A 22,359-nucleotide genomic window follows, 5' to 3' on the forward strand; every position below is an offset into this window, starting at 1 on the left:
CCACTAAATACAAGACAGTAGCACTTAAAAGAAAGAAAAATATACAAGATGTTAAATTATAAACCCACAGCAAGTGGAGGGACCATTAGTTATCACGGTTATGAATGGATGGACATAAGCACCAACTAAAGAGGACCCTGTAATATTAGAATAAGTACTCATCTAGCTGTACTGTCTGCACCTGTGAAGAATGTCAAGCAGTAAAATAAACTGTCCCAAGGGAGGCAAGAGCCAGATAAGCCAAATGTGTCTTAGAAGACTGACATAGAAGTGCCACAGGAAGGTTAACTCCAAGACTGAAGATCTAAGCAGTAACATTTAGCAAATGTCTGCAGAGAAGAGCAGGGGGCTACAGCACTGATTTCAGCAATGGATATATTCTTGAGACAAGTGAAGGAAGCAGCACCACCAAACAAACATCTATATAAACACTGACAGCATGGTGACAATAGATGATGCACTTGGTTATCTACATGGAAAGTAGCTGCTTGGCAACAAAGTTCCCTTTTGTAAAGACAAGCAGGCAAACAGCTTTACTGCGTTTCTCAGCCCAGGCAAACTCAAGTGAAACCAGTGGTATGCACTAACAATGGGAAGGTCCCCCCTATCTCTGGGAATTGACATCAAAAGAAAATGGGGGTGCCAGCAGATTGATTTGTGGATAATCATCATCATAAAGAGAAAGTACAGGTTTGTTTTGGCAGATGTAATTCCCCTTACATGCTATATAGGTTTTCTGCAGTTGAAAGACTGCAGCTACAAAATTCACCCAGCAGACATAATGGTCTTCAATCCAAGAGAAGATTTTCTTTGTTCACCAACTCAGCTGGTTCAAAAGATGAATGACATACATGCCTGCGTGTCATGATGTTAGAAGTCGCAAAGAGGAAAAGTCAGGCTCTTTTACTGAAGGCTTCATATGAACCTCACTCAGAACTGCTTGGCAAAATAGTGGTGAGCCAGGGTCATTCCATACAAAAGGTCACGATTAACTAGACATAAGGCCCTGCAAGTTAAATGATACTGGCTGTTAAAAAAAAATAAAAAAATTACTAGGAAATGGACATCAAAATCTAAACCAGCCATAACAGAAGTATAGAATATTGTAAAGGAGATTAAAGGACTGGAAGAGGAATCTTTAAAAAATAGAACGAATACATTGCATAAAAATACATATAGCTTGTGGGAACAATATGCTCAGGAGGAAAAATGAAACTTAATGGAATGCATGATTTGAGCAATTTATGTAATGTTTGAGTGGTTAATGTACACAATTGTTTTCATTTCTACAATCATATGTGTGCCCATGTCATTACCTAAATATCGTGGATTTAATTAAGTTTGGCCCCAGTAAAACACTTGCTGAAGACAGACCAAGCAGATGAACAAACTGAAGAGAAGGAGCATAAATCATCCTAAAACTGAACTGCTTCCACATGCTTGTTTAGATATTATTCAATAGACTTTTTCTGAATCAAATTAGGAGCAACTCTGGGAACAGTTTTCTCTACTACAAGAGATGGCTGTAACTCCTTCTCCATAGCAGGCCACATCCCTTGAAACACAGAAGAATTCAGATCAAATCCTGACGACCACCAGCAAAGCATCCGTCAAGGCACATGACTGGTTTGGTTGCTGCAAGAGGAGGTCCACCTAAAGACTTGTAAGGACTGTCCAGTAATAAACAACCAAGCAAAAGGTATCGGACACGGAAAAAGATGGAGAACAGGATGGGCAATCCTGCCCTTTGGGAGGCATGGTCCAAAGAGGGGAGTTGCCCTTGAATGCAGTCAACTGGGAGGGGGAGGGGGGGTGAGAAAAGTAAGTGGGTAGGGCATTAAAAAAAAAAACCTCTGACAGAAGCACAGACGAGCAGAATCCCCCCCCCCCCCAAGGATACCAATAGGGTCCACAAATTATCCCAGCAAATCAGAGGAGGTAGGAGTAAGGCAAGTAGACCCAGTGTGTATGTGGGGCACCAAACGCTGAGCTTGTCCTAGGGAACAAAAAAAATCAGTAGCTGCTCCGGTGGAGTAGAGGGACAAAGCTGTATCTACAGCCCAGCTGATCCTGGTTTGATTAGCAGCTCAGGGGGATGATTGAAAAGCAGGGGTGGGATGTACATGCCTATCTTGGGGGTGGGCAGTTATGGGGCACTCCTCACAATGATTCCCAGTGGAGAAGAAAAGGTGGTGGGGGCCTGGCTGAGCTGCTATAAAGGCAGGGTGATATGCTATATGCCCACCTCATGGATGCAACCATACAGGCTACAATGGTGGTGGTGGTGGATGTAATGACATAGGTCCAAAGTAAACACCCCAGACTGATGTTGGTGGCCAAGATCCCCCCCCCCCCCCAGATGCCCTGAGGTTCCATGACAGGATCCAGAGAAACTGGAGTTAGTCCATGAGAGTATGGAGAAGCTGGCAGACCTGGTACAGACAAGGGGCACTGGGTAGGAAGGCCATAGGATGATGCATGGTAGCACAAAAAGCACTCAAAATGTCATCAGTATCTGAAAGGGGTTCCATGTTATTTAAATGGGTAGGTAAACCTTCATGCTGTACTTAACAATGAAACTGCATAAGATTGGCAGCATATATGGAGTCATTCTGATAGATGCAATAATAAGAAATGTACCAGAGTCCAAAACAACAGCAATGTCCTTAATGCACACCCTGCTTTGTAGTGCAACACTCAAATTAGACTACATTTATTATTTTGGACAACAGAAGCAACATTTTTGCCAATGATAATTACCAAATGAAATACAAGTTAAAGACAACAGTAAACACAAGTGCAACAACTGAAAAGTGAAGAAACAATATGATACATTAATGCACATTTACTTCATACAAGCAGGTACATCTGTTAATAAGGACCCACACATATACCCAAAAGTAAATGTAAAGTGATAGATAAATGAAAGCAGTGCTGTGACTTACCTTGTATCCAGGCCCTAACTGATGTATTGCAAATATCTGGGCTGGATTAAGTGCATCGCTAAATACATAAACAGCTCCAAGCTGGCCACAGAACACTCTATTTGCATCTGCTGTTTCCGATGATCCCAGAAAACACTTGTCGTAACTCTGATGAAGAAAGCAAACATTAGTGATGCAAGTTTGTTATTCAAGTGTAAACCTCTGATGCAGCCCAACCAATAAGTGGATTTGAGACAAAACATTTCCTCATTACAGACCGTACTAATGACACCATATTCTAATCAATAAAGACTAGCAAGAGAAAGACAGTAATACTTAAACAACGTGCCACCCAGCATGGGCATCTGACAGATATCTTACAATGTCCAGAGTACCTGCAAAGCATGGGGGATAAAAGTCAACCAACATGAGTAAACAAAAAGTTAAATTCCTACAATGCCCTTTTTTTCGGAAACAAATACTCCTAAGCAAGAGCAAGCCACAGCTGCATTACCTGTAAACAGGCAGACAACAAGGTTAATAATGACTACATGCCACAAACAAAACAATACACTGTGATAAAACAGAATAAAGCTAAAGCTATAAAGAAACAAAACAAACAAATACATGTATTAAAAAAATGGAATACAGTACCCACTTAATCCAACAGTAGTTAAAACAAACAAGTGGTATATGCCACATGTTGCCTGTTTCTACAGCCACCGCATATTCTCGAATGCTGGAACACAATTTCAAAAGACTAAGCTCATGAGAAGAGCAAAAAACAGAAGTCAGAAAATGTTGTTTCAGTCAGAAGAGTAACAAGGTCTTCCTTGGCCCCCTCCCCCCAAGCCAGACTTCCACCTCTGCTTCACTCAGAGTGAGACCTGGCCACTGAGATCCATTCCATTCACAAATCAATGCCATGCTCCAGTTCACAAAGATGCAACTGAACACAAGGTCTTCCTAGCAAAACACACATCCCCACCGGGCACAATACATAAATACAGACAGAAGTACTTCACAAAGGCATAACACACAGTGCAAAACCATTGGAGAGGGGGGAATGCACATATGTGTCTACTGGGGGCCTGCAGGAGGGCTAAGTGACTAGGCTGAACAATCATGGAGGATCTTCTTCAAAATTCTTCAGGTATGATTTAGTGACACAAAAGATGCTGAAGGGTATCTATCAAAGCTTCACCATACAAGTATTCTAGAGGACAGTACTGACAACCACTGCTAAGACAACTGCATTGATGGTCCCAGCACTTGCTACAGTAAAGCCACCAAGTAACAAAGATGATTTTCTCCAAGTACACAGAATGCTCACTGCTTGCGGGGGGGTAACTGACTTTTCAGGCAAGTCTCAGGCCTTCAGGTAAAAAGCATGAATATATATTAAGTAAAGATTGCGCTCTCTATTATAAATACAAATACTTGTGCATATTTTATGTATCTATATGTACAGAGGAGGAGCCCAATAATTCTGAATTACTTATGCTTTAAATATCTCAGACAACTTATACCATGTTAGAACTTGATCCAAGGAATAACACATTTAAAATAAATTAGGTAATGCCAAAAGGGATAGAAGAGAACCCCCATGACTTCCTGGATGATGGCTCCTTACAGATTGATAGTTATAGCACCTTAAGAAGGTACGCATAGAGTCAAGACAATAAAAAAATCAGTTCAGGAGTTAGTTGTAAATGCTCATCTCTCTGTCTTTTTGCATACTTTTCATGCTATGGAGTCCGTTTTCATAAGGTAACTCGGAATGCACTTACTTCCAAAACCATAAATCCCTGCTTTTGAAATGTTTTGTTAAAAAAAAAAACTGCAATCCAGTCAAAGGCATACGAACAAACCCTTACTCAACGAAGGCAATTCACCTATACTTTTTAGTGAAAGAAATTCAGCTGTCAAAAGTATACATATCACATCTCTGTGCAGTATGCCTATAACAAACAGTAATTCCTCAGCATGTCCACCTCTTCACCCTTCCCTAGCATCAGATGCAACATAGCATCACTGAAGTGAATATATGTATTATTACTGTTTTACTTATTTTCGGAGTGGTTAAGCCCACTTTTCAGAGGAAACCCAGGAGCAATGTTGTGTTAACTTGACTTGCTTAGAATCACACAGTAATCAAATGAAGATGGAATGAAACAAACCCTGCACCCTGGGGCACAGGAGGCAGCCCATTAACAGGCCAAGGATCTAGTCCTCTGCACTAACTGCCAGACTTCATTACGTAGCCCTTTTACTTTCAGCATAATTTGGCAAATTTCTCTGTGAAAGTGGAGTAAATGAAATGGCTAGTAAAAGACTACTGTAATCCTATTACAAAGGACGTCAAACATACCCATGATGATGATGATACCCTTCTACCCCAAAAACAAGTTTGTGGAAAAATTTAATGACCACTATAACAGACATTAAGCAAGAAAATACTGGGACTAAAGTGACTGCACACCTCACATAAACACAAACCACCTCACAAACACAAACATTAACTCAGAAAACAAACATACCAGGATGCTGAAATGGAGGGTAATTTGGGGGGAAAAGTGAATGATAAGATTTGTACCATCAGAAAGATGCAATGCCTAGGGCTGAAATAACATGAAAAACTAGGTGTACTATTCCTGTAAAATGGATTTCATTATAATGATTACAGTGACAAGGAGTGTGACTAATGGCATTCCAACAATACAGTGCGTGTGTGTATATAAAGCCATACTTAGAGAAATGTTATTTTACAGGGTCTCTACGATGGGGTCTATATATTACGTGATCACAACGAACGCTCTAAGAGTGAAAATGCAGCACAAAGTGCTTTTTGTGGGATAGGGGTACAATGAAGAACAGAATATTTGCCCTTTCCTTACTGTAGTGCGATCTCGGAATTAATATATATTTATATATATTTAGTGGGGGGGGGGGCAGCCTCACCAGTAATGGTTTCCATGCGCTGCATTTTCGCTCTTTACAGTATTCATTATTGTGATCAATCGATCACGTAATACAGACCCTCCTATGACCACACACTTGTATTTGAAATAATGAAATAACTCAGCCCTGTGACAATCCCCAAGAACAGGTCTGCATTAAGTAATATGACACTGTACCAAAAGGGGGTTTTCATGCAATCTGCAAATGCACGCATGTACTAAAGTTTCACCCTCTTGCCTGGTCTTCAGAACTTAAGACTGACAAGTCTTCATTCTTCATTCATGAAACAATTAAGCTTTGCACATACAGCAGATATTTGTAGCTTCATCTGGGAAGCCCTCAAAAACAAAAATCAAAGAATGAAAGTAAGCTCTGTAGTGCAGAGATAATGCCATGACTGACTCAGATGACTTGAGACTGACAAGTGACTCTGGAAGCTGGAAGGGCTGTGAAGGGGGGGGACTGAGATGCATGACTTATGTTGGGACATTCACTTTGGAGGGTTGTGGTGGCTCCTTCCCCTAGAGTGCCAAGCGAAGATTACTACCCTGAAAAGAGGGTATGGGTTGGTCCACCCAAGACTGTGCAGTAGCCCATGAGGAGGCATGTCAGAGGCCAGGCACACCTCTGTATCAAGTGCAGACGAGGACTCTCTGCTGTAATGCAGAAGCCCACTTTACTAGGGGGTGGGGTCGGGCTCCAGTCACACAAAAAATAAAAATAAAAAGCCCTAACAGCTGCTGTGATGACAGTTCTAGTATTGACTCTTGCCTCATCGGAAATAAACGGACTGGGAATAGCTCTCATCCCATAGGGAACAAATATGTTTATAAATCACAGGAAGCTGATGGCCGGTAGGCAGATGGACTCCAAAAAGAATGCAATTGGTTGGGAGGGTGGCCTAATGATTAAGATGTTTGCCTTGCAAGCACAAGGTGAAGGGTTTGAGTCTTACAAGGGATAATTGGCTAGGCTTAAAGTGGCTCGCAAGGGCAGTTAGCTTAGTATTAATCTATGAACCTAATTAAATTCAAAATTTAAAAATTTAAATAAATCCTATAGTAACAGCTTTGAGATAAAGGCTACCTCAAAGGGTCATGGATCATACAACCAAATATAAAAAAAAATTACACACTTACCTATAACATAATATTATGGTACTGTAAGCAGATTTCAATGAAATAATTTAGACAGGTTCGGCTTTAAGCAGTATTACACTATTCCTAAGAGTTTCTCAATGCAATCTACAAAGACAATAAACCCACAAACACATTTCATCCTTTTCTTGTATCAGTGTGCTGCAGGAAAGAGAAGTAAAACACCTTTTTTTTTTGTTAAGATTTTAATTGACTTCTCCCTTGAAACTTCCAAGTGTGATCTACTGTAAGCAAAATCTAGTCTTCTGCAAGACTTAAGACCAAGCAATAATATACTGATGGCTCAAAGTATGGCAAAGCCCTCGCATCTCTCTCTGCTTTTTTCAGATTGTACTAGGATATCCTCTGATGCATCTTAGTACTCCAAACTGAAATCAAGAAAATTTTGTGGGATTTTAACATACCATCTGTGCTGAGCTACATGTGTGGATATGCACACTTATATTGTTGTTCAGCAATACAACAGTGTTTCTTTTACTGAAAACTTCCTCAAATCTCTGCGTTTATCTAGTTTTATACATGCAAAATCAGTGACTCAAAAAGAGCCAACAGGAATTTTGGTGGTTTCCACTTTCTGGTTTAAAAGCCCGCATTTGCGCTCATTTCCTGCCTTTTCTGTAACTAGTCTAGTCTGGATACAGATTTGCTTTATCCAAGACTGTTTGTAAGCTTCTGAGCCCCCCCCCCCAGTCTTTGTGTGCTGGAGGAAATCCTTCTAGCTTATCAGTGGGAGCGGTAAGCACTAGGTAGCCTTATCTACCACATGAGGAGTGGTTTCTGGCCCAGAAATTGTAGTTTATTGGCAGTTTGGGTAGTTTTCCATCTCTTTCAACTTTCTGGTTCAAAAGACTGTGTTTGTGCTCGTTTCCCACCTTTCCTGTAACTAGTCTAGTCCAGATACAGATTTTCTGTATCCAGGACAGTTTGTAAGCTTCTGAGCCCCACAAGCCTTTCTGTGTTGGAGGGAAGCCTTCTAGCTTATCAGTGGGAGTGGTAAGTACTAGGGAGCCTATCTACCACAAGAGGAGTGTTTTTTGGCCCAGAAATTGTAGTTTGACCATTTGGGCAGTTTTTCCATCTCTTTCAACTTTCTGGATTAAAAGCCCACATCTGCACTTGTTTCCCACCTTTCCTGTAACTAATCTAGTCCAGATACAGATTTGCTGTATCCACGACTGTTTGTAAGCTTCCGAGCAGTGCCAAAGTCTGCTCTTCAATTTTTCTCTTAGATCTGCTAGTTCTTTCCTCTCCTGCACTTTTACTAGCTTGTTAGTTTAGTACTTTACCAGACATCTTGTAGCAATTATTGAAGTACACAAGTGCTACCAGCACTAAATGTTCTACAAGGAAACCGCTCCAGTACTTATTAATGCTCACCCCTCCAGGCATGTCTAAATGTCAGTTCCCTGTGCTTTCTCCTATTAACCTGGTGAACTTGGGCATCCTGAGGTAATGTAGCAACTGCCTCATGCACACTGCCAACCCTCTCTCCTCTTCCCCCCCCCAACATCCAGACCTGTGAGAGATGCTCTTATATATCCAAATTGGAAGACACGCACTCTCCCGCCAAGACCAGAATAGCTGGTCTACAGGAAAAGTTCAACACTTGCACCACATGGAACACACAGCCCTCCTGAACACACACCAGCATTGCCTTTACATAAAAACACAAACCACACACCCACCTTTGCGGAGGCTCTCCATAAAAATCTAGCCAAACAGCACAGACCTCCAAGGCAGAAACGCACTCAACCACCACAACACTAATCACGACACATACAACTCTCCAAAACAGTGTACCAAAACCCCTGAGGCATAAAAGTATGCCCAACACACTAGTCATAGGTGACTCGATAGTGAGGCACACCGATGTCCCACTCACTAGGTTGAATAAGGAGAAAGTAACAGTCAGCTGCCTGTCAGGCACCAGGATCCGCCACATAACACACCTACTCAGGTCCCTCAACAACAGGTACAAATATAACTGTCATTGTACATGTGGGTGTGAATGACCAGAGACCCAGAATGATACCACTGTATAAGCAGAAAATGATTGATTTCAACAATTGGCTAAGTTTCTGGTGTCATTCTAAGGGGATCCAGTATCTGTCTGCCTGGGAGGACATGACTGACAGATCTTGATGCTTTGCCAGAGATGGCCTGCATCTGTCACTCCTGGGATTCCAGATACTGGCCAAGGCACTTGCCACCCCTATAGTGCCTTTCTTAGGCAGTGTTCCAAAGACCAAATTACCACTGTAACAGCTACAAAAAAATTGCAATTTGAGGGTCATGCTGCTCAACACTAGAAGTCTAAATCTCAAAATGCACTCACTCGAAGTACTCCTTAAAATGGAGAACATCGACATTTGTGCTGTAACAGAGACCTGGTTCAAGGCAGCAGAAAACACCACTACACTAACAGGCTATAACTCATTCCACACCTTTCAGCCCCAGAACCTGGACCGAAGCCCCAAAAGTGGTGGTGTTTCCATATTCATAAAGGATGCACACACCTCCAGACTGGTAGCTGAATACAACGCATCTGAGATACTTCAGGTGCAACTAACATTGGGTAAGACAGCGATTCAGGTTGTAGCCTGCTGTAGGTCCCCAGCCATGTCCCAAGATTCACACTCCACATTCCTAAGCACCCTGGAGAATATTAGGGTCCAACCTAAAACTCTCATATTGGACGACTTCAACTACCCCTCCATTAACTGGGAAAACCATGTACCAATACACTTGCCCAATGCTTTCTGGAATTCATTAATTCCAAAGCCCTGGACCAGCTTGTTCTTACCCCCACTAGAGGTAGCAACATCCTTGACCTGGTCATTACTAACATGGGCGACCGTTGCTCTACACCAGTAGTCAACTCCTTCCTGGTTAGATCCGATCACAAGCTAATCACCTTGGAAATCCACATCCCTCCCACCCCCCACCCCCAACAAAGGTAACCACCATGAAAAACTTCTCCAAAGCTAACTTTGGGCTTCTAAAAACAGAGATGGCTAACTTCAAGGCACCCATGCAAATGAAGAATAGTTGCATGACCGCCAAATTATACACCAATGCACTGTACGAACAAGTACACAAATGTCTGGATCTCGCCATACCCAATGGAACCAAGACGCACTCTTCAAAAAAAAAAAAAAAAAGGGAAGCCAATCTGGTGGTCCCCTGGCATAAACAAACTCTACAACAGGAGGAAACTGATGCGGAATAAGGTGAAGTCCCAAGACTGGAAAAAATCCCTTATCAGCCTCAACAAAAGATTGAGATCCTTCATCAAATCCTCTAAAGCTAGCTATGAAAACAGAATTGCAGCAGATAGTAAAGACAACCACAAGGCCTTCTATAGTTATGTAAAGAATCTGCATGGCAATATCCAGATTTGCTCTGAGCTACTGCACAATGGTACCTCCTTTACTGAGCCAACAGATATTGCAAATATGCTGGCGGACAGATTTAGTGCTAACTTTACCCCCCTCCGAAAGGACCAATCACAAAACCAGTAGATTGCCAGGCACCCAGTATTACTGCTGCACAGGTTAAAACATCACTGTCCAAGGCCAAGAATACAGTTTCTATGAGACCTGACAGTATCCCTGGCTGTGTTCTACATGAACTACAGAGTGAACTGGCACCTCACCTGTGTGCCCTTTTCAATCACAGCCTCACGACGGGCTTTGTCCCTACCGAATGGCACACTGCTACAGTCATCCATCTCCACAAAGGAGGAGTGACTACAGACCCCGGGGAACTATCGCCCCATTAGCCTGACGAGTCTGATATGCAAAGCTATGGAACGCATCATCATGGACCTAATAAACAAGGATATAGGGAATCTCCAAACTCTGGATCCTACACAGTTTGGTTTTGTGAAGGGAAGATCGTGCCTGCTCAACTCGGTCAACTTCTTTGAGTCAGTCACCAGAGCTGTGGATGAAGCTAAGGTGGTTCATACAGCCTACCTTGATCTGGCCAAGGCCTTTGATACCATTCCCCACTCAGGAATCATAGAAAAACTTACTAAGCTAGGCATCAACCCCTATATCACTAGGTGGGTTGCAAACTGGCTCACAGACAGAACCCACAGTGTGAAAGTAGCTGACTCCAAGTCAGACTGCCAACCAGTCACGAGTGGAGTCCCACAGGGTTCAGTCCTGGGTCCTCTCCTATTCAGTATCTACTTCTCTGAAGTCCAGACCAACACGAAGGGAGACTCTGGCTGACAACGTTCACAGATTATTGCAAGTTGGGAGCTATTATTAACTCCCCAAGTGATGCTGACATCCTGCATAAAGGCCTCAATGAAACCAATAACCCGTGTCAGAACCATGGCCTTAAGCTCAATGCCAAAAAATGTGTCTTAATCTCCTTTGGGAAAAACCCAGTTCCCTTGAACTACCACATTGATGGTAGTCCACTGAACACAGAAGGCATTTTTGAGATCTGGGAACATAGGTTGACCGCAACCTCTCTTTTGACCACCACGTTGCCACTGTGGTCAGAAGGTCCTTCTATGTGGCTCATCACATTACAAAAGGTTTTGCGTCCAGGAAGCAAGAGGTCATTGTCGCCCTCTACTCTTTCCTCATTAGGCCAGAGTACAATGCCCCATTTGGCATATACCTCAACAGACACCTGCAACAACTGGAGAGGCCGCAAAAGTACCTTACAAAGGGGATCCTAGGACTTAAACACTTGTCCTATATGGACAGACTTAAAAAAACTCCAACTATTCTCTGTCTCATATCGCCTACTTAGAGGCGATCTCTGCTTGACTTACAAAGTCATGTCTGACCCAGCTCTGTTAGAAATGCTACATCTAAAGAAATCTCAATTGCTCCGCACCACACGCTCCAGAGACCTCAACCTCATTACCACAATCAACAGAACATGCTGGAGGGACAGGTTGATAACCCAACAACTGCCCATGCTATGGAACACAATGGGGGGGGGGGGGGGCAAAAAATTAACACTCTGTAGAGACTGAATGGTCATTATAATATTCCTTCATCAAGTTCCTTTACAACAATAAATAAATAAACTAGGAACCAAACAGAGGACTGACAGGTGTTGTGTTTGTAAGTTCCTTTAGAATCCAAAAAGTGAAAGTCTGCAAGCTTCTTTTCATCAGTCGACCATGGGATATGGTGTATTCCCTGAATTTTAATGAGTTTATTTAATGTTTGATAACCAGGGGTGTTGGCTGGTACAAGACTCTCTTCAGCCACTACCTATGCAATAAGACAAAACAAAATGTACAGCACAGGAACACAAGCAATACATGGATTTGGAACAGTTACATGTAAAACGAATACACACCAACAAGGTTGAGATACAATGTAAATACAGACTAGCAGTAATTACAATTACACTACAAATAATAACTACAAATTCAAGAATTTGCAGAGGCCGCTACAAGAGTTTGTTTACGTATAACAGATGAGATGAACTAAGAAGTTAATATCAGCAGCTGAGCAAATGCTTGGATGGATACTTCTGAAGTCAGCCAACATCCCTGAAGCAGTAGCATTTATACTCGTTTGTTAAACGCTCTACATTTTGACTTGAAGTTGGGCAGCTTATACAAAAATTTAAGTTCCTTTGGTATTGAGTTCCAAGATGCAAGGGTGAGTTTAAGAAAGTAATCCAATGAATTCCATCTGAAGTTTTTTTTCTTCCTCTGTAACAGGGTTTATAAAGTTTATTGCCCCAATCAAATAACAGTTACTACTGGCACAGATTACCTGAAGGTGTCATTCCCAGAACTGAGTTCATAGTAATATTCAGATAGAAAATGTGAATTGCTGAGGTAATATGACATTCTGCAAAGGTACTGTATTGCCACGCTTACGTTTTTCCGAGTGTTAGCAAAAGAGAATTTTATTTCTTTTGATGGTAGAACAAGGAAATGTCCCATAAGTGCCACTTTCAGATAGTTTTTCCATGTGAAGCACTATAGGTGACAATTTGTTTCATCCTTCCCAAGAGATTGAAATTTTAGATTACTTTTGCAGAATTAATTGTACTATGGCATTTCGTATGCTGGATGTCAAACAGAAAACATTAAAGGTGGCACATGGTTTGCTTTGCCTGGAAAATGAAAGTATTTGTCTTATTTATACCTTGTGTCCATCTCAAATCTAGTAAGATGGCACCTTTGTACTGCCATGCAGTTCCACAGTGAAAAAATAAAGATTTTATGTAGCTCTTTAGGTGTATCAGCATTGTTCCCCACCAATAGTAACCAACTAGTTCCACTCTTCATGGCCAAGATGGAAAGGCCCACTTTAGATGGGAAATAACTGAAGTGGCAAAACCTTGCAAGCCACCCTCATACAAAATAATCTACATGGGAGGCAAGCACTCCAGTGATGTTACTGTTTACCTCTAGACAGCAAAATCAACCTGTGAAATTTCCTCACCTTAATGATGTCCTTTACTTTATTACATCAGAGCAGTGATGCGACTGCCAGTCCATAATCACACTTCTTGAATTTCCACAACCATCCCGCACACACTGCCTCAGAACAGGGACAGACAAATGTCACAAAAAAGTTACACACCTTACAAGAACACAGATTTAATATCCATGGAATTAATTTTTCGGTGTGTTTTGACAAACTATGGTTAAAAGGACATGAAAAGATTCCAATATAAATGTTGGCAAGTTCTTTTCTGCAAAGTAATTAAAACCCTCTACCCACAAGATGTGCCTGGACTGTAATTCCTTTTGAAGTTTTTGCAGGCATGTACTCACCTAGTGAGGATGCATTTTTGACCAACACTGTCAACTTGTTGAAAAAATCATCTTCCCAGCTTCATATATCATCCTGTTTTGAGGATTCATGTGATAAGTCCTCAGCTGGAAGCATGTCATGTTCTATATGCAAGTCAGAAGCCTATAGATCATCAGATCAACTTCTGCTTCAATGTGAATATCTTCTACACACAACCTGTGAGCAGGCCCTTCTTTGTCCACAATATCAGCTAGATGCCAACATTACAAGTTGTACCAATTCTTGTGTCTACCAGCCCACCCTATGATTCTGGCTGTGTTGCTCACCCTTAACTTTGTTCATAAATGCTATGGTCTCACCTTTATGAGACTGAGGCTACTACTCTGCTGTGGCACCCGTAGCTCTTTTGCTCCACGTGTACCAAATTGTTAATTACACACACCAGAATTCTCCAGCACATCTTCACTTCCAGTTTCTGAGTTTTTTTGTATCACTTCTGTCCACTGACATTTTTACTAGTGTGCTGATCTTCCGCTTCCATTTTGACTTTATAAAATCCTGGAATGATGTATCCCTACAAAATACCACCCTGTCAAAATAAATACCCCAACTCCATCCTGACCAATGAGAATTAATCTTTTCCACTTTGCACAGTCCGTTCTTTTGTAGGGCAGCTTGTCTTCCATTTCATACCTTTTATCCGTGTGATTTTTATTCCCACACTGTTCTATGAAATTCTGTAAACAATTTTCAGCCTCAGGCAAATGCTTTCCTTGATGCATGTGAAGTTGAAATAAGTCTTCCTTCTGCCACAGTCCTTGCAGTCCCTTCTAGAGCAGGAAACCTATAAATCAGCACACAATGGAGATCAGGCTTTTGACGACAACACAAGTCATTCTGTGAAACATTTTTCTGTCAAAATCTAATGCCACTTCCCAGTCTTATCTACTATTAGCTTTCATATTTAACATAATTTGTTTGTGCCTGGTTGCGACTTTTTCCGTTTGAGCCCGATCATGACTTTTTAAGAGCACATTACTGCAACTTCTATATACCACCATGGTCATAATTTCAGTACAAAATTTCTTTGACATATCTCCAATTACATCACTGGCACCGAGTAACTTCGAAGGTGGATCACTGCTTGCTTATCCAGCAATGAATGGCTTCTGCCACAATTTTTGATGGTTGCTTTGTGCTCGTAATGCCTGCAGCACTGATCTGTGGAAACTAATCAAAGACAAGAGGGCAACAAGTGCCAGGGTCCAAGTCTACAATTGTCTAACTGCACTTGAAGGTCAGAAACATGCAGACAATGGCCATATGCATAGATCTGCTATACATCAGGCAAACCGCAAAACTATCAACAATCTGCTTCAACACAAATACAGTTGGGGGTCCTTATCTCCTGAACTACAGAGCAATTTCTGCAGCCTACCCACAGCACAGTAGTAGCTGGCTCATCTAGCTTCTGATGCTGATTCCCCAGCTTGCTCCTCTCAACTCTAAGCTGAGGAGTAGAAAAAAAAAAAAAAGGAAGGGGGGGGGGGGTCTGTTCTCCAACCTGGCAGCACTCTATGCTGTGTGCTCCTCAAGGACCAATGAAAAAAAATGCCTTCTGCTTTAAAACTGTAGTAAACTGTTTGGTACTTTCATAGCAACAGATTGCTGTAAGTTACACCATGCACAAAGCACTTTGCTTCAGTCTTCAGACTCCTACACTCAAAAACAGTACTTCCATATTGGAATTCAGAAATGCCAGTATAGAAATTAATGCACTATTGACCGACTGTCATGACAAAAACTGCATCCTGCATTTCTACTGTATCCACATCAGATACATCAAATATTCCTTAAATGTGTAGATTACTACATTGTACTCACTGTACAACATATCTGAATCTTCCAGTCTAAATGTCATGTAAGGGCTACTGTACGTGATTTTAAATTATAATGGGGGGGGGGGGGGTTACCATTTCATCATCGTTTGTTACAGAAAATTTTTTTTTTACTTTCAATGTATGTCCATATCCCTACTTACCGCTTCTGTAACAGATGGTTTATCTGCTTGATCAACTTTTCTTCTTGCAGTTGTCAGTTCTGCTCCCATAGCAATTTGCCGTTGCCTTTCTGAAAGCTATTTATTTAATTTGCTGATGCATCAAATGCCATCACGTACTGATGCGACTTTCTGCACCAGTGTGACTTGTCGTTTCTATTTTGCTTGACTGGATGTATTTTTCTTTTGTTGCACTGTCTTCAGTTCATAACATCTGTGCTCAAGACCAGGGTCACTGCTAAAATGGGTCTACAGACCAGTCCACTTACTAATTATCAAGCAAACAAATACATTACTATCTATCCAAAGCATTACTCTACTACTGCAATGTTTACTGTCACTTACATGTTATTGTACTTGTCTACTTTGTATGTCTGGTCAGTTTCTAACCCTGGCTGAGTCTGAAATTGGTCAATACTGATCAGTACTCTACCAGAGTAAGCAAACTCAAACAAAACACAAAATATATAAACACGCAAATAAAAATCTGATCTATTTCTCTTACAAAGCGGATAGTCACAACTTTTCCTATAGTGAACAATGACTTTTGTCTTATTTTGGTGTTATACATAGGGAACAACCTGGAGGACACTAAATGTGTTAATTAAAAGCAGTGCCATCTACAGTATCAAGGAACATTAAAGATACAAACACTGTCACTGAAGGTCAAACCATTTAAGTTGCTTTCATCAAGAGCTGATGTGCACACAAATTAATCATTTGTGAAATCTGAGTTATGCGGTGTCAGTCACTGGAATAGTACGTGATAAACATGGAACAAAATATATTCTACCACAGGGTATTAATGCAACATCAGAATCCATGAGTCAGGACTAAGGGCGAAGAGCTGACTCAAACGATCAAGGTATAACAAGCCAATACCAATGGAACTGTAATCCCAGTGGACCACTAATCAGAATTCAGAGAGAGATTCTGATAACAGATGACAAATAAGTGTGTAATAGTTCAGAAGCATTAAGTACTTGCAAGCTCCTTCTCCACAAAACTGTTTAGCATGCTTATTTATATATCTTTACGCAGCCATGCGGATTACCTTACACATACTAGATTTCATTCGAGTATCATTGTCGAAGACAGTGCAACATAAAGCAGGATATTGAATATGATTAAATACCAAAGCACTAAGAACTGTGGCACAGCCATTAGTTCTTTTTACAGAAACTCGGCAAGATTTAATTCAAATATTTTATAATAGTTTCATGACACCAAGAAAGTGTCAGTTCTACACAGCACAGCGACACCCAAACAACATTTGGAGAACCTAGGTCACTATGAAGATAAACTAGGTCAGAGGATGGTTTAGATGCTCTTTTTAATGCCTCTTAAGGACAGTTCAACAGAAAATTACAATGCCAAGAAGTCCGGATATGATGCTAACTCCACCCCCCCAAAACTATTAACTGTAGCAGACATGTACATGAGAACACAGTGGAAGGGCAAAAAAGCAGAAAATTAAGTAGCTTAACCAACTATCAATTATGCAGAGACAGACAGTATTACCTTGACAAAAACGCATAAAGCGTTTAGTTACTATTTCAGGTGGCAGGCTTTAGGCTAACCTTTTTTTTCCCTCTTGAGCCATTCCAATGACAGAACCCAAATGTATATTCCAAATCCGAATTCTGGCTCACAGCAGGTTGAAAGAAAAGAGACAAAAGGAATGGAGGAGAGACATGCCGTTTGGGGTAGTGGTTACTAGGGGCCAAACGGCAAAATAAATGTATAAAACCAACTTAGTGTTTATTAAAAGAGAGAGAGAATTTGTGACAGATTGAATCTCTACTTAACAAACTAACTCCAAACTTGTGAACTGTTAAACACTCTGATATTGCCAGTACCTAGATTAAGCCATGCTGCAGGCTTTGCTTTAGCTCCAGTTTGCTCTTCTCTGATTGCCAAGGGTGACAAGAAAGGACACCTGCACACTCCTATTGGGGGGCAAAGGTTGGGTAAGCAAACTCTGAGGGGGTAGTGTTTTAAAGAGTCAAGGAAGCAGCGATACGCGAGTATTCTGTGGTGGGATTCATCTTCTAGGGATATACGCCCATTCTCTAGGAAGTTGGAAGATATGCAGAGAATGGATGCTTCAACATTACTGAGCCTCCAACTAATCTGGGGTCAGGGCCCTTATAGGTTCATAGGTGTTTACTAGGCTAATGACCACAACAGCCTTTTTAAGCCTAGCCATGCATCCCAAATCTCTGACAAGTTCTGCTACCCATGATAAGTGTAAGCATGGGTCTGGGAGATTAACCATTTACAGGTCACCTGTGTTAATTAGCGACATAGGTGTCAAACCAGGGATGAATTTCCAGTTTCCCATCTAATTGACCAAGCTGCACTTAAATCGGGTTAGGGAGGAACTCTGCTTCACATGGATGGGGAGCCTATTCCATAGACGGGGTTGCTCTGGGATACATACCTATCTCTCCAGCAGGTCCTATTTATATCACAGGCAAGGTTAAGTCATTAGAATACGTAATTCTGGTGCTATTTGTTTTGTGGATATGCAGGAGTTCCAGAGTGGGAACTGACAATAGCCTGTATGCCAGGCACAGATCTCCCCTCAAAAGCCTGTACGAGACAGAATACAAGGGCAGGACATTGAGGCGGTTTGCACAGGACATATTACTTACACCCTGCATTCTTTTAGTGAGGAACCTCTGTGGACGTTCCAATTGTTGGATATGCCTGGTTAGGTACATAATAAAGGGGACATTGTACTCAATGATAGGTCTTATGAATCCTGAATACAATGGAACAATGACTTCCTTGGACTTGGATGCCATACCTAAGTTTATAAGTTGTTCAATATAGAATGATTTATGCACCACTGTACACACGGGATGATCAAAGGCTAGATTACTATATATGTGAGTCCCCAAGTCCGTGACTACTGGGTCAACTCTAAGGGGCATGTTGTCAATATGATAACTACCAGGGATGGATGACTTCCCAAAGGATACTATTATGCATTTCTTGGCATTTAGTTTTAGTCCATGGCTCTGAGACCAGATGTTTGTCTGTGTCAGCCCCTCCTGTAGAACATTTGTGTGAGTGTGAGATTCAATAACAGCTCAAAACTTGCAATCATCTGCAAATTTAGTCAGTGAGAGACCACTGACATTGGCCTTGACTGGTAGTGACCCTGCTGGTAGTGAATGGAAAAAGTCATATAGCTGAGGCTCAGGGATCTCTAGTACTGTCACCAAAGCAAGTGGAAGCCAGGCTGAAAGAAGAATCCTGGAAAAGTGGTCATTAGACAGAATTAAAGAGACTCCATCCCTTTGTAGAGAACTAAAATAAATACAAGGCACAAAACTTACTTTATCTAGTTATTGTTAAGCAAATAAATATTTCAATTTAATGCAAGGGATTAAGGCTATGACTTATAAACAAGTCGCACCCTGCAACCTACTGTTTTGAGTTCCACAGTCTCCACCTATCTGTTCTTTTAACTCATTCAGCCTAATGGAGATCAGGAAGTTTGCACTGTAACTTCCAAAGGACGTGGCCTAAGCCTTTTGATAGAATCAAATTATGTCCTCCCATTTCAAACAGATGTTCATATCTCTGGGACCATGGCAAGAAAAAAATGATCCACAGACCCAACAGGCTATAAACAAATGTAATTTAATTTACCAGACCAGGATATTAGCACTTTCAAGTACAAAACCCTTCTTCAGACATACAACACAAAGCAGTTCACTTGATATTTAAATATATATGCACCAATCAAATGCTAAAATCAAGAAATCAAATCAATTAGGAATTAATCTTTCTGAATACAAGGTCTACGCTCGGTCTTAAAGACACCACACCACTGAGTACTGGATGCCCGTTGGCTCCCAATTCAATAATCCACCTAGTTTCACAATATTCTGTATAACTGGAAATATTGCTCTTCCTACTGCTCCATTAATTTGTTGTAATACCTGAAATAAGAAACGATGGCCTGGATGTTTCTCTATATGTATAGAGAGTGCATTCCACTTATCCTTAAGTCTAACAGCTGACAGATGTCTCAAAATCCTGTCCTTGAACCTGCAAGCCAGGCTGAAAGAAATATCCTGGAAAAGTTGTCAGACAGAATTAAAGAGACTCCATCCCTTTGTAGAGAAAGTACAGTTTTGTACCTACCATAAATGTAGATGTTCGAGTGTTCACACTGCTGCAGTCATCACACTTGGGTCATCCTGCCGTCAGGCGGTCCCGCAGTCGGCCAGAGTTCCAAAGTCTTGGTCCGGCATCGGTTGCTGTCGCTTCTTCCCTCACATCAGTGCGCCAGGGGTATACAAGAGGCATCAGATGCCATTTTCTTCAGTTTTTCTTGCCCCAGATGTCAGTTGCACCCAAGTAGGTAGGCAATACATATTGCTAATAAAACATATAAAAGGAATAAAAAGAATAACTTCAGTTACAAGCAAATACACCACAAAGGTTGTACAGGATAGAAAGGTATAGAAAAGTTCAGCTAGGTCAGAGGGGATGGAGGGAGGGTAACCTGGACTGCAGCAGTGTGAACACTCGAACATCTACATTTATGGTAGGTACAAAACTGTACTATATTCATCGTGTTACACTGCTGCAGTCATCACACTTGGGTTGAATCCCAAAGCTAAGGATGGGCGGTGGAACTAAACAGGGTTTGGAGAAGCTAGTAGGTCCTGCAGAACTGCAGTGGCAAAGCCAGCTCTGGTTTTAGAGTATAGCGGTAAGTGACAGTGCTTGGTGAAGGTGTGCACTGAACTCCAAGTTGCAGCCTCCAAAATATCCTTGGTTGGTACCCCTCTGAGGAAGGCTGTTGATGTTGCTGTAGCCCTGGTGGAATGGGGCCTAATGTTACCAGGTACAGGTTTCCCATGGTGTGTGTAGCAGAAACAGATACAATGTCCTATCCATTTTGAAATGGTCTGTTTTGAGATAGCCTTTCCTTTTGATCCTGCAGCATGGGATACAAAGAGCTGGTCAGATTTTCTGAAAGCCTTAGTTTTATCCAAGTAGTAATGTAATTGCCTGTGAATGTCCAAAGAGTGTAGGAGCCTTTCTCCTTTGTTCTGGGGGTTTGAATAAAAGGTGGGCAAATGAATGGTTTGGTTTAGGGCCACAATGGATACCACCTTTGGCATAAAGGAAGGGTTAGTTCATAAAGCGACTGTCTTGATGAAAAATGATGAAAGGCTCTACTGCCATTAGGGCCTGTAGCTCTGAGACTCTTCATGTTGAAGTTATTGCTAGCAGCAGGGCAGGTTTACATGATAGAAACTGTAAATCAACTGTAAAAGCTGGTTCAAAGGGCGATAGTGTAAGTTTTTCCAAAACAAAGTTGAGATCCCAAGTTGGTGTTGGTGCTCTCCGGGGCGGTCTTATGTTCTTAGCCCCTCTGAGGTATTGTCTTAGTAATGGATGTGAAAATATAGGAGGATCAGTGTTGTATTGAGCTAAAGTAGCTGAGGTGTGGATCTTAATAGATGAAAAGGAAAGTCCTTTGTGCAACATCTCAGTTAAATATTGTAGAATCTGAGGAATATTTGGGACAAGGGGATTTTGGCCTTTAGCCTGGTTCCAGGCACAGAATCTTTTCCATTTGTCTGAATAGGCTTTCCTGGTGCTGGGCCTCCTGGCCTCCAGAATGACATCCATAACAGCTTTAGAGAGAAGTGTTGACTGGTTGTTTAGGTAATTTGCCATGCAGACAGATTTAAAGTCTTGAGCTGGCTGTGTAGAATCTGATTGTTTTGTTGAGTGAGCAGGTGAGGAATTTGAGGTAAAATCCATGGTGGAGCTTGAGCCATGTTCCTTAGTATTAGATACCAGTGATGGCATGGCCAGTCTGGAGCAATGAGCATCATTTGTGCCCTCTCTAATCTGGCTTTCAACAGCACCTTTGCCAGAAGAGGCAGTGGAGGAAAGGCATACACCGTTAATGTTTTCCAACTGAATGAGAGGGCGTCCACTTTCCAAGCTAGTGTGTGGTATGTCCTTGTGCAAAATTTCCGTAGTTGGTAGTTTTGGGGGGAGGCAAACAGATCTATGTCTGGGCTCCCCCATTTTTGAGTTATCATTGCGAATACTTGTGGATCTAGTTTCCACTCGTGAGGATCTATGATGTTTCTGCTTAGATAGTCTGCCAATGTGTTTTTCTTTCCTGGCAGGAATTGGGCTTGTAGTTGAACTTGGTAGGTCAGTGCTGTGTTCCACAAGGTCATTGCTTGCTTGCATAGGGGGTAGGAATGTGTGCCCCCTTGCGTGTTTATGAACCACATCACTGTGGTGTTGTCCGTCTTTATTAATTGTCGTCATGGATGTAGGAGGTCCTTGAAAGCTGTTAGGGCATTTTGACAGCTAGCATCTCTTTTTGATTGATTATGTAGATGCCTTTGATCTTCAGACCATTTGCCCTGAATACACTGTCCTGCCATGTGTGCTCCTCAGGCATAATCCGATGCATCTGCTGTTATTGTTTGCCTGGCTGTGGGTAAGGT

At 41.6% G+C, this 22,359-nt stretch overlaps 1 protein-coding gene across 1 annotated transcript in view; it reads right to left on the minus strand.

Annotated features, from left to right (window-relative positions):
* Window positions 1–22,359, minus strand: part of NBEA (neurobeachin) — a 4,581,458-nt gene that overhangs the window by 3,724,150 nt on the left and 834,949 nt on the right. The window contains exon 8 of the mRNA XM_044072852.1: window positions 2,946–3,092. Coding sequence (XP_043928787.1) covers window positions 2,946–3,092 — 147 coding nt within the window. The remainder of the gene's footprint in view (window positions 1–2,945; window positions 3,093–22,359) is intronic.

This window comes from Protopterus annectens, chromosome 5.part1, assembly GCF_019279795.1.
Source record: "Protopterus annectens isolate FY-2018-M chromosome 5.part1, PAN1.0, whole genome shotgun sequence".
NCBI lineage: Eukaryota > Metazoa > Chordata > Ceratodontiformes > Protopteridae > Protopterus > Protopterus annectens.